The sequence below is a fragment of the Ambystoma mexicanum genome, chromosome 2p (genome assembly GCF_040938575.1).
Source record: "Ambystoma mexicanum isolate Mex_15411 chromosome 2p, UKY_AmexF1_1, whole genome shotgun sequence".
NCBI lineage: Eukaryota > Metazoa > Chordata > Amphibia > Caudata > Ambystomatidae > Ambystoma > Ambystoma mexicanum.
Window position 1 is genome coordinate 1,145,367,722 of NC_090923.1, and position 13,844 is coordinate 1,145,381,565.

The 13,844-nt window shown below is 45.3% G+C and overlaps 1 protein-coding gene across 1 annotated transcript in view; it reads left to right on the top strand.

Moving 5' to 3' along the window:
• SMC1A (structural maintenance of chromosomes 1A) overlaps positions 1–6,071 on the top strand; it is a 642,162-nt gene extending 636,091 nt beyond the window's left edge. The window contains exons 23-25 of the mRNA XM_069645240.1: positions 1,275–1,344; positions 4,297–4,407; positions 5,055–6,071. Of these exons, the coding sequence (XP_069501341.1) occupies positions 1,275–1,344; positions 4,297–4,407; positions 5,055–5,138 (265 nt within the window). The 3' untranslated portion in view covers positions 5,139–6,071. The remainder of the gene's footprint in view (positions 1–1,274; positions 1,345–4,296; positions 4,408–5,054) is intronic.
• The last annotated feature ends 7,773 nt before the right edge of the window (positions 6,072–13,844 follow it).

Genomic DNA, 13,844 nt, shown 5'->3' on the forward strand with positions numbered 1-13,844 from the left:
GTTCTCTTTTGCTGATCTCCAGAAATCCTTTAAGTGTTATGTCTCCTGGACCAATGGTAACCAGTGACCCCTGCTTGAGGACCCTGCCCTCAAACCTTCTGAAAACAATCCTTTGGGTTGACAAACTTAAAATTGGGCTACTTCGCTGGAGTGGTCGCCGTCCTGATTTGAGCCTTGGAACTCTGCAGAACCTCCGCTAATAAAGCAAGAAGCATCTCCTTTAAGTTGCAGCTGTTCACCACGAAACCGGCCCTTGCAAGACTTCCATCAATGGAATCAGCCGTCAGAAGCCTTTGGAAGTGCATTTCTACTTTTCATATATTATGCCCTAAAGAGGCGAAATTACTGTGGATTGTGTTGGTATTGGTCATAGGGGTCTGAATAACAGTTTTTCCTGTTTTAAAATATCTGGTTCCTTTTTCTTCCATCTTGTCTGTGGTGTGTACCTACCACTACAGTGTGGACCTACACAATATTACAAGAGTGCGTTGTGTCTTTTTAAACACTGCACTCAGAGGGACAAATGTTAAATTGCAAGCTACTAGGCAGCCATAAAGTCACTTGCCACCTCAAGTCCACACATGCATACAGCACTAGCCAATGGTTAGTGATCAGTGCAAATTGTGTCTCTTGGGGTACTTATGTTGCACAAGCACTAGGTATCTTATCATTTGGATTGTCCACCCTCACCACCCCCTACCACCGACCCCCAATCCCTACATGTTGCATGCCTCTCTGTAGACAGTTGTCCCACATTTAAGTTTAGGAGGAGGAGAGTCCTCCGAGACATTTCATGTTTTTTTTAGTGTAATAAGTCTTTTTTTTTGTGCTGAAGTAATTTGTTTTTGCATTTTTAAACTTTGCATTTGACCCCACAGTTTTGTGCAACATTATAAATGTATGTATGTATTCACTGTATTATTGTGGTGCACTTTCTATGACTAAATGTGTAAACTAGTTGTACCTTTTTGACAGCCTGCTACTCCTTCCTGAGATTTAGGCCTGTGTGCTCTACCACCTATCTTTGAAAGGTTAGGCTTCCTTGTGGTTGGGTGCCTTTTCCCCACCTTTGTGTTGGGTTGTATGCCCCAAACAGGGCCGTACCAAAACGTCCTTGATATTTAGCATTGCATGAGGGGAGGGCTATTTTGGGGCGGGAGGAAAGGAGGTTTTAATCTCTTGATCAAATGTACCTCTTCAAATGGTTTTTAGAGAAGGCCATGATGCAGTGGTTTGCTTTGGGGCACCTATTAATTTGTTTTTTCTTTCTGCAGCTATAAGCCATCGCCCTTTTTCGTCCTTGATGAGATTGATGCTGCTCTGGACAACACCAACATAGGGAAGGTGAGTGGATGTTGGGCTGCTTACTTGCTGCCATGTGTCCTCATCTGAAGGATGGAAGTGTGAGAACAAGATGGGAGCACTGTGCCCTGTCTGCAAGGGCCACATCCTTGGCTTTTGTGTGTGGGAGAAATAGCCTGCTCCTTGGACTATGAGGGTAGAAGTGATGGATTGTCAGCATTGTCTGTCATATTTTATTGTACGCTTTTGTTGTAACAAGAAGAAATTAGGAGTTTATATTTTGAATGACTAACTTCAAAGAAAAGAATGGTTTCTATGTAGATAAAAATGCATCTTTTGGTGACTAATTCGGTAGTACAATTGTTTTGCATTACTTTCCTAATTTCTCACATTTGCTGTGTGAATTAATGTTTTGCTAATTTTTCTTAGGTGAGGATATTTTTGAATTTGTTGAATTTTGCCCATGCTCCACTTGTAGGACTTCCTGCACAGGTTTATTTTCTGTCAGCGGTGGAGCCACATTGTGTTCATGAGGCTAGGAACGCGATGGGAGCCCTGTGCCAGGTGGGCACATCCCAGGTCAGGAAGGGTACAATGCTCAGCCTGCAGGAGGCACCTCCATGGATCATTTTAGTAGGGCGGGGGAGCATGTTATGTTACTTGTATAGCGCCTAATGCTATGGCGCTGTGGGATTGAACGCCCTTTGGATGACCGTAGTCGGACATGTGAGAGGTGACAAAAGGATTTCTATAATGCGTGTGCATTTTTTAGCCAGCACGAAGGGGTAGGGAGTGTCTAGGTCCCTAGCAGCAACCCATAGTTATTAGGTTAGAGAATGGGTCCCGTGACAGGTTGTTGGTGGAGTGGGAGAGCCAGAAGGGTTAGATTATATGAACAGCTTTTCCGAATTTTGCGTGCCTCTTCACTGTATTCTATTGGAGAAGGTATTGCGTGTTTTAGTTGTGTGTAATCAAGTAGCGTTTGAGAGGTGTGCAGGTGACTGGGCTGTACCCGTGTGGGATAGGTTATGTTTTGTCGTTGTTTGGTGTGCTTGATGTTCCACTGAAGAGAGACTGACACCTGGATGGACAAGATCTTGCAGAGCTTATCATAAAGGCTTGACTGAGATCCATTCAATATGGGTGAACCTGAAGGCAACCTGGGGGATATGATATGGCATTTATAAAGTGCTTATACACAAGTGTTTCAAGGCGCGATGAGGCAAAGGAGGGGGAACAGAGGGGAGACGAGAGACAACGATCCTACTAGGCCAGGTGTCATTCAGATTGCGCAAGTGCCTGGGAGGGAGGAAGCGGGAGGAGAAAGTGCAGTACATAGGGGTGCGGGGGGGAATAAATAACAGTAGGTAAAAAAAATAAGAAAGGCCAGCTGGTGGCAAGTGCAAGGGTAAGTGCAGACATCAGGTGGTTGTGGGACTGTTAGGGATACAGAAAACTGTCTCCAAGTGCAGGGGGTTGCCAGGAAGGCAGTGCGGGTGTGCGACTGGCGGGGGGAGGGGACCTGAGCCCGAGATCAGAGGGTGGCCAGGTAACCAGTGCAGATTCAGTTTCAGCCAGGAGGTCGGCAGGGTAGAGGAGGAGAAAAAGCAGAAGCAAAGAGAAAGGTTTTGAGGTGCTTTCGGAACCGGAGATGGTTCTCCTCAAGTTTCAGGTAGGCAGGCAGGCTGTTCCAGAGGGAGGCTCCAGCCAAAGAAAGAGTTCTACCACCAACTCTTTGCTTGGAGAAGCGACTGACCCTGAGGGAGTTTGAGGCGGATGATCGAAGAGCTCGAGATGTAAGATATTTAGGAAGGTGAGAGTTGAAAGTATTGAGGTCACAGGCCCCAGAAGCCCTTGTAGACATTGCAGAGGGTTTTGAACTTAATCCTCGCAGCCACAGGGAGCCAGTGCAGAGATTTCTATCCTGGAGAGATACAATCCCTGGACTTGAGGTCAAGGACAAGTCTCAGTCCTATTCTGGATGAGTTGCAGAGGCCGGAGAGTAGAAGCAGACCGATTTAGAAAGAGGCTGTTGCAATAGTCCAGCTTAGAACGAACCAGAGCTCTGAAGAGAGGGATGATCCTTGAATGGGTGTTGCGGGAGGGTATGGGTCTTGGCTAGAGGAGGTCGGGGGGGCTACGAAAAGTCCTAATATTGGTGGTAGATTGGGTGGATGAAGGTGGCATCCAAGGGTGAGGTCTGAATGGGGCTGGGGGGGGTCTCCGGGTGTGCCAGTTGGCGCCTCTGTAGCTCATAGACATAGCAGGAGCAGGCGCAGTTTATCTGTAGTGCTATTCGCCATGGGAAAAGCCTACAACCTTGATCCTTACGGGCTGAAAAATGCAATCCCAACCCGGACGACTGTGGGAAGAAAATGCAATGTGGTGGAACAACACAACAGTGAGATTGAAAAATGCAGCAGTACAGAAATGTAGTCTCCTACCTGGTTGTAGCTGTGGGCTGTAAAGGAGGGACCTGGCAATGCTGGGGTGCAAGGGTGAACAGGCAAACAGGGATGGAAGGCACCCTTTGCTTGTGCCCCTTCGTCGGCTGCCCGGCTAAGGCTGCCCAAGGAACTTACTTTGAAGTAAGGTGTCCCGAGTCTTGTGACCCTCTTTTCCACCAATAGGCCTCTGCAAGGACGGGCAGTGGGGAGGAGGGAAGGTGATTACTGGCAGGGCTGAGCTATCCTGCAAGGCAGGGGAGCGCTGAGAAGCGCGTTGCTTTTGGATGGATGGGAAGCCAGAGAAAAAATGCAAAAAAGTGCATTTTAAAGCATTTCATGGTAAACAAAGTAAGAGGATAATGAAGTGCGAAATGGGTGTGCACCTACTTTTATGTTTGTAGTTCACATTTCTGGAGATGGGGCTAGGGTTGGGTGTTTTCTGGTGGAATGTTATCATCCGTCTCAGTGATAGTTACTTGAATGGGAGAATTGTAATGCACTCTCTATCTTACTGAGTAACTGCTCCCCTTTTTGTCCATCTCTACAGGTTGCCAACTATATTAAGGAGCAGTCAGCAATCAATTTCCAGGCCATCGTCATCTCCCTGAAAGAGGAATTCTACACCAAGGCAGAGAGCTTAGTAGGTGTATACCCTGAGGTAAGAGCTCAGCACAAGGGACTCCGATGGTGCAGTTTAGAGTATGGGTGGATTGACGATGTTTTGTACAGCGTTATCCCAATTTTAAACAATGGTGCCAGACACACTCCACATGGCAGGTTCTGCTGACATGCTTTAATATTGCTCTGCAATGCAGTTTATATGGCCTAATACCGCTGATAATACTGTATCCAGGAGACCAGAGCTCCTTTGCTTGTGCCTGGGCCCACGGCCCCATCGAGGGCGGCACCCATTTATTCTCTAATGCACTGTTCTGTAGATGGGAAAGCTTGTTGTGTCTTCAACGTTAGCATGGCTGATGGAAGGCCGCAAGTACATGGGCAGTGATGAGGGCTGTTTATCTGCAAAATGCAGCCAAATCTCTCTCCATTGTTTTGAGAAGGGGTGAAACGGGAATATACTACGAGTGATGGTCATTAACTTGTACTTAGTGGGTGTGATCGAAGCCAGCATTCTACCAAAACCATTGGCTAAGTTTTATGTTCAGATTTCACAATTTAAGTTTTGCTCACATTCCAGGGGCTCTTGAGATGGTGACATCTGGAAAAGTATTGGTTCTGACCCAGAACGCTGTAACGTATGTGCCTTGAACCTTTTGCATTAACTCTCTCTTCTTCCATCCCTAGCCTGGCGACTGTGTGATCAGCAAGGTCTTAACCTTTGACCTTACCCCGTACCCGGATGCCAACCCAAACCCCAATGAACAGTAACTGCAGCGATCTCCTTCTCTTCGATCGTTGAGTCTTATTTGACTACTACCCCTTTGCTGTGTCCTGAAGCTTCTGAAGGGACCAGCTCTGCACTTAGTTACTGAGGAGCCAGTGGACCTTTCTCTACGTCGTTTACAGATGGAGTAGAATTCAGGGTTGGAGAAGTGCTTGGATGATGGTAGTGGCACAGATTGGCGAGATCCTGCAGGCACTGTGCTAAGAATTTCGAGGGAGGACTTGGTGGACAGTCTCAGCTGTGTAGACTTGACGGCGTGGCTCTCCCGTGTGGACTTTGTGCTTGTGCTGCAGCAGGCGGAGGAATGATTTTGTTAAGGCTGCTCTTGTGACTTCTCAGCCGTAGCCTGCCACCTCTCAGGAACCCAAACCGTAACCCAGGATCTGGACCTGTAGACAATCCTGTTTGATGAGGTTGGCTTCGGTACCAATTGAGCTTTAAACATGGAAGGCTTGCAGCCGTCTCCCTCATTCCCTTGCACATTGTTGGTGCATAACAGTGTGCTGGCCCAGCATCCCCACCTCTTCGCTTGATTTTTGCGTTTTGGGTGCTCTCCTGCTACGTTCTGTCTTTGTGCCAGAATCATGCCGTTGTATCATGTTTCTCGATGATGCAGGGAGGCATTTGTTTTGGGGGTTGAAGGGTCTGACTGAAGTCTTGTCTCTAAGTGGGTCACTTAGCGAATTTATTGCAGATGTACAGCTTCCTTTTCACAGGCCATTTGGCTAGATTTTCTGCAGGTAAGAGTCTCACATTTCCGACCATGTTTTAAGCCATTGCAAAAGCTTTTAATTGTCTGTCTCTGCTGTTGTCATTGATCATGGGAACTTTGGCACACAGAGTGTCTTGTGTGTCTTTTTATGTGTATTGTCTGTCCTTTGTGAGGGTTTTTATTGCTAATAAAGTTTAACTTCTTAGCACCCGTGTTGCTGAAAGCCTTATGAACTGTGCAAGATGTCTGTATCTTGGAGCGCTTAGGTTTTGACGAATGTCTGTTCTTCAGCACAGCAGAAACAAGACTGATTCCTCTGGTTTCAAGTAGATCCTCTTCATATTAGACCTAGAGTGAACTGAACATAAATCAAAATAATTTTAACTTTGGCTAAATTGGGCTTGGAAGATTGTCTGCCTTTCTCTGAGAAGAGTTAGACCCAGGAGGGATGAGGACCAATAGGCTGAGCCCAAGTGCTCATGGAGAAGTTGTGCATTCCCGCACTTTAATACATTTGCCTTATGAGTGGTTTGATAACATTTGTCAAAGCACAAAGCTTCCCTCTGATGCATGAACCGCCATTGATAGCTAGTAAAATTTCAACATAATTGAACAAATAAAATGTGCAATGTCCCAGGAGATTAAAGCGAAAATGATTCGTTAAAACAAAATGTGATCCAAAAGGTTAAATAAAGTCCTGACTTCACAAGAGGCAAAGTAAGTGTCGGGTAAGGAATTAATACAAAGAAGATGGAGGCCAAAAAAAGTGTTGTTGAAAACGAGTGGTTGGGGACCACATTGTACCACTTCATCATGCTCTGTGCCTGTTTCTCCATTCACCAACACGTTCCAGACTGTTTGCAGTCACCCCAATTGTGTTCCCATTATTCCGTAGCAGAGTAACCTAAAATAGCTAGCAACGTGTTCACCTCTTGCCCAGGTACTCCTTATAGTCTACAGGACTGCCATTTGTTTACATTGTTTATCCATTGGATATTTGCTGCTGTTTTTCCTTTCAATGGGTGAACTGTTATTTTTATCGTGGTTCTCATAATTGTCATCAAATGATGATTAGATAATATTTGGGTTCTTTTCGACCTCACTACTTGTGTATTGTAAAATTTAAAAATAAGACAAACTGAATTTTGTTATGGTATATTCTAATTTCTGCTAAATAGTCATCTACTCCCATTTTATTTAGTGTGATGGCTAGATCTGTGTCTGCTTCTGATTCGATGCACAATATGTCAGTGTTCCTTGTTTTAATGAAGGAACTCTCTATTAGAGCTCGATTTCAATCGTGACAGATTGAACCTCTACAATGCAAGACTACGTTTAAATACCCAAAATGTACAAATATGTGGCCACATAACCTCAACAATGCAAGACTACGTTTAAATACCCAAAATGTACAAATATGTGGCAGTTTCATTTTTTTCTGCAAAATTTGGAAATCGGTGCCACTATAACCAGGGTCGATTACCATATATTTTCTCATTTACTCGCATTTCTTGTACGAAAAGTTTTCCCGCGATTCATTCCATTCCAGAATACGCCTGCCAGAAAGTTACTTTTTTTCATGGTGCTTTAATGTATGCCTTTCTTTGTTATGGTTGGTGTTGGGAAAGATTTTTCTTTTTGCAACTCTCCTTCCATTGACATCAGTGGAACCTCTAGCTATGGCTTGAACCCTGTACTGACTTTTGGAGGCAAGTAAAGTCTTTTATTGCTTTCCTTTCCCAACTCACTTATTTGGGGGCTACCAGTGCAGTGGGGCACTTTGCCGCCTGTGCGAGATTCCTGTATTGTTTAATGTAGCAAACCTCACCTTTAGTCGGGTGCTGCAGCGACAATTTGTGTCCCTTTTTCTTTTTCCATAGTAACATTATTTTTTATACCTTTTTGGTGTGCATAGGGATGGCCTGGTTGCGGCAAACGATATTCAACCTTTTTATTTTTTTACTGCATAATGCCATTTTAAGTACCAAATATTAAAGTCCAGAGCGCATGGTTTTTGACCATCCTTTTGGCCATCTTGTTGTTTGGCCTTCTTCCTTCTCGGGATCGGGAAAATACTGTTTCAGGACTTGTCAAGGAGAATTTTCCGTTTCTGCGCTAGTTCCCTTTAACCTTAGACACCCCCAGCCCGTTTGCTGTAACCTGGGATCTTTTAGATTTTTCTTTTTACCTCCAGGGGAGCTTTTTGCCACTCATGTATTTTTCTCTGTGTGTTTACTGTTTAATTGAGTCTAATAAACGCCAGAGGCATCTGCTTTTTGCATAGTGACACACAGCACTCTGTGCAGTGCCACCGAGAAGTCCCTTGTTTTAATAAATTTCCTTGCGGTAACTACAGTTCCCAAGAATAGTGAGATAGCTTTTAGCTTAACTTTTCTTTTGTGGTTCCAGCACACACCACCCTATGTGGAGTGCTGGGGGTTACATAGTAACTCCTTGTCCTTCTTCTCATGGAACCTTTTGTTACACTGACTAACTTGAATGGCTGGTGGCAGTGGTTTCTTTTCACCACCTTTTGTGCAGTGTACTAGAAGGCTGATTTCTTAGTTGCAGTACAGCACCCATGGCCGAACATTTTTCCAAAATGGCCCATGTGTTTTTTTTTTTTTTTGTTTTTTTTTTCTTTTCACCATTTTTGTTTCAGTTCCTTCTGGGCTTTTACTCTGTTGTTTAAACTAGGTGTGAGTCCTTTGTGTGTTTTGCCTTTGGCGGGCTTCAGCCCTGAAGCCCGCCTAGGCTCTAGTGTGTCTGGAAAGGCAGGAGGGAGGGAGGGTGGGTCCCGGTCCCTAAACATTGCTGTCCTTTGTCTCTAGGTGTGCCTGACTGAAACCAGTTCTGACTGGCTGGCTGTCCTGAAGGACAGCCCACCCCCCAGGTGATCGACAGCCCTAGGGCTGTGAATGAATGGTATTTTGCATAATAGGCAAGGCTTTTGGGACTACAGGCAGTTGACCACTGGAGCAAGACATCCAAATAAGAGAATGAGCAGAGATGCCAGCAGCACCCTTTCAGGGCCGCAGAAGAGCCGGTGAAGCCTTCCAGCAACTTTCCAAGGCTGCAGAATCCTAATGCTTGGGTACCCCTCTCCGTAAAGTGCACAGTCTTCCAGAGAACGAATCCGGACAAACCTCAGTTGGCATTCTTGTGGATCTATAGAAGCAGGAAATCTTGGTTGAGAGTCCAGGACCGCGGGACGGAGGAAAATCCAACCAGATGTATCAGTTCCTTTTTGCCTCCTTTTCCATAGAAACCCTGGCGCAAAAGCGCCGTCCCAAAGTGGGCATGCCGGTCCGTGTTCGGGACATGTGGGACTAGCTACGCTGCTAGTGAGTTGCCTTCAACCATGGGAATCGCTGAAGTATTGGCAGCCATAACAGCCGCAAGAAACATCTCTAACATTCAAATGGCTGGTATGGTGGATGAAGCAGCGGTACGTTCTATTTAATTAGCTGCTCATTTGCCTATTGGTAACGCAACGCTTGGCGTCCCGCCCTGTGTGGATGTTTGTGCTACTTATTCACTTCACTCGACACAGGCAGCGAGCGATTTGGTATTTTTAAAGGGGACCCAGATTACCGCTGACCCTCCCCCCTCAGCCGGACATCACACCGTCTGACACTATAACAGCATAAACTGTTATAACTGCATCAGAGCTTGTGAAACGAGTCGTCAAATCGGCCCCTAAACTGATCCCTGATCAAACATGCTCACAAGGTCTGATTATTTGGAACATCATGGCATTAATATCGCAGCACTCACTGAAACATGGGGTTCCAATACTGCCGGCCATGCCTTAGATCTAGCTATTCCTCTGGGCTATTTCATGTCTCGCTCTGACAGACCAGAAGGAAGAGGTGGGGGGTTGCCTTCATATATAAAGCGGACCTCCCCATTTAGCCATTACATTGCCAAGTTATGGATGGTATAGAAGCCATGCACATAAAAGTGGGTCTCAATGCAGAATCGATAGTTCATCTTCTTTTAATATATAGGCCCCCCTCTCTAACAGAAAACTTCATTTTTAGCAATGTCTATTTATCTGCTGCAACTCTTAAACCTAATTCTCACTTCGCCCTGCTAGCCAATTTTGAACTACTGGCTTGGCCACAAAGATGACACACTGGCAGCAGAATTATAGCCGTCTCACTGATTTTGGGTTTGAGCAAAAAAAATCTGTCCCCCCACCTACCAACTGGGCCACCTATTAGAATGGGTCTCGATGAACAACGTGTCTAGCCAGGACTTTCTGGTTAACCCCTTTCCTTTGTATGACCATGCCTTTGTGCACTTTTCGATTTTTGCTACGTTCCCTTTAAAAGTAAAAAACCAAAAGCCCCATAACACGCTGGTGAAGAACTTGAAATTTATCACTCGTGTAACAATTGAACCCTTAATCGGCTCTCATACCCTCTTTGGGGACTCCACACCTGTGTCTGATATGTCTAAAATTCTTATTGATAACCTAGATGCCATTACCAACTCCCTGGCCCCTTTGAAATCCAGAAACAACCTGGAAGGGAAGAAAAGCAAACCCTGGTTTTCACCGGACCTGCAAAAACTTCAATCATCGTCTCTTAAGCTCTTCCATTTGTGGAAAGCCAATCAATGTCTCCAATCACTGGCGGTTTACGAAGCAGCTGCTAATGTGTATAAATCAGAGATTGTGGCAATGAAGAAAAACTTTCACAACTCAAGAATTCTTAATCACCCCCATACTGAAAAAACCTGGCCTTGATCCGGAGGTTCCCCTTAACTATAGGCCCATATTTAATACGCTCTTCTTAATGAAAATCCTTGACCGCATTGCATGTAATCAAATTACGAAACACCTCGACGAAGTCCCCATCTTGAACCCCTATCAGTCAAGTTTCAGAAGGGGTTTTGGAACTGAGACGTCATTACTGGAATTGAAATCAACTTTTGGAGCGATTGGATAAAGGATCTCTGTCTCTTAATATCATTGGATTTGTCAGCTGCATTTGACTTGGTTGACCACACCATTCTGCTTTCCAGAATTGTGGAGATGGCCAATCTTTCACCTCTTGCAGCTCAATGGATAAGGGTCTTTTTTAGCCAATAGAGAAAGTAGGATTTCTTTGGATAAGGTAGAGGCTGCTCTGGTGCCAGGGACTTCGGGGGAAGGGGCCTGCATCTCCCCATGCTTTTATAACATCTTCATGGCTCCCTTCGTTGCCCTTTTGGCGCAGGAGGGAGTCACTTTTTCTAACTATGCGCTTGACACTCAATGTGTCATCCTGCTGACTGGCTTTCATGCCGCAGATGAAGGTCAACTTAATACAGTCTACTCTCTGAGAATTGTATGTAAAGCAATAATCTCTCACTCAACTGAAATAAAACTGAGTTGATGACTGATGGCACTGCATCGATGCTAGCGAAGTTACACCCTGACTATTGCTGCTTTATGCTAGGTGAAGGGAAACTATATCCACAGGCAAAAGTAAAAATCCTAGGGGTTACTCTTGATCAACTATTGAATGAGGTCCCACGTGGCTTGCCTTGTCTTGGGGGCTGTTTATTATGTGAAGCTGCTGGCGCACCTGAGACCTATTTCTTAGGATAACGCTGCAACCATAGCGAGAGCTATTATTTGTTCTAAGATAGATTATTGTAGTAGTACTCTGGTGGGCCTACGTAAAGCGGACATCAACAGACTCCAGGTCGTCCAGAATGGAGCCGTCTGAGTTGGTTTGTCTCTCTCGCCGTGACCATGTCTCAGTGTCGAGGGGGGCTCTTCATTGGTTCCGGGTGGAAGCTTGAATCCGCTTCCGCCTTTTGGTCATTACATTTAAATGCAGATTCGGCCTTCTGCCCCTGTACTTGCAGAACCTGATCCATAAAAAAGTTAATAGCAAATCCCTTCGGTCCAATAATCAAGATCTGCTGGTCATGTCTAGATGTAAAACGAACAAGGTTGAAAACAGAGCCGTCTTTGCTGCAGCCCCGAAGGCTTGCAACTTGCTCCCCGCCGAGCTATGCAGTGTTACCTCCCTTTTTTTCAGAAAAAAAGCTGAAAGTTAGGCTGTTTTCATAACTTGATTGGACACATCCCCTGCCTCCCTCTATCTGACTAGTTCTGTACTCTGACCTCACATACTTCTTCTTCCCCCCTCTGTGTTTCTAGTTGTCCGTCTTGTTACGTGCCCTAATGCCTAAGGGTCTCTGGCTGCGCTATATAAATATAATAACGTAAAGTAAAAGGCACCAAAACCACAAAGGGCCGCTGAATCATGTGGAATCCATTGCTGCCGAGTCCCCCTATCGTGTGCTGCCACAAAAGCCTGCCAGATGTCCTCCCTTTCGTCACCACGACCAAGGACCAGGAACAAGGGTCTGCATCAGGAAGGCATCCAGCTGAAAGCTCTTCTTCAATTCTAAGGTACTGTGGGGCTTGAAGTATAAATACCTTTTCTCATTGGTAGTGCTTCCTGACTTGGGAAGTACCATTTTCACCCATCTAGAGTGGACTTCAACTAAGCTGTGCAGGCCTTCCAGCTTGTACTCCAAGAGGTAAGCTCCTCTTGAGCTCCTGTGATTTTTCAAAGAACTCCTGACTGTTTGATTAACATTTTCTAAGAAAAGCTGAATCGGAACTAGAACTGCCCCATTGACTGTAGCTGTCCTGGTTTCCTAAAGGTTCCTCTTCTGAACCCTATTAGCTTTGGCAACGCTTGTTCCCTTACATGTTTTAATTGTTGACACTATTATTGCTGGGACAAAAAACTGTCTGCATCCATCTGGGAGAAACGATCTATTGAACCAGTTGAAAGTATGTTCTGCTTTGACTCTAACCATTTTCCCTCCCAAACTCAATTTTGTAATGGTAAACGAAACTAAGTGTCAATCCTGACCTTGATTGATGCCACTCAGTATGTTGGAACATGTTTAGCATCGAAAGAAATAACTCGCCTGCATTATTGGTTCTTATTTAAATTATTTCTATCTTCCATTAAATGTTACTATTAGTTGCTACTTTTTTAAAGAATGCTTAATTTGCCTTGTGTATATAGAAGTACATAATTTAATATAACTTTGTGTGTAAGTGTTTAGTTGGAGCCTGCTGTTTACTGATTTCATTGAGTTACTTCACAGCTCCTGTTACCCCTTCTAAGATAAACCTGGCTGCTCAGTCACTCTACCAACTTGTGTAGTATAGGCCTATATTACGAGTTGGGTGCCTTGTGAAGTCCCACACCAGTTGGACTTTACAAATTCTTAAATAACAGGAATGCACTTTGCCAGGATTCGGTTTGAATTCCTGGTAAAAGTGAGGGTGCGTGTAACTGGGAGGAATCCAGTATCTAGCATTGCTTGGTCCTCAATCCAGGCAGTTGGATGTCTGTTGGAGGGCAGGTGTGGGGTTTGCAGCAGTCTGTTTGGGCAGGTTTTAGCTGCTTGAATGACTTGATTGGTACCTCAGTCCACATTTGGGATGTGCATAAGTTCTGCAACTGAGCAAAGACCCTGAGAAAGAGGGGCATTGTCCAGAAGATCCCTAGACTGCTGTGGAGGACAACCAGCATTGCCAAAGCAAAGCCCCTGTGAAGCCGAGCTGCCATCCTATGAGACCTCCACCTGTGCTAGGGCTGGTGCGAGCAACCAGTCTGGACCCCTGCACAAGATCCCAGTTTGAAGCTGTTGAAATGCCCTAGTACCACACTGTGGGCTGATCATCACCTACAACGGCATCAATCACTGTCCTGAGTTTGACATGGAAATTCTGCAGGCTGGTGACTTTTTGGACAAGACTATCTCTCGTCCAGCTGCTGCTCTCCAGACCAATAGGGCATTGCTGGGAGCAGTGTCTTGCTTCTTGCCACAAACCACACCTGGGGACCTGTGATCAAGGTGAACATGGCTGCTGATCTTCTTTGCTGTGTCCTGGGTGGTCTCTTCTCGTTATGGCATGCTATGGCTGAAGCTGATGGCCCAGCCTGCTGGA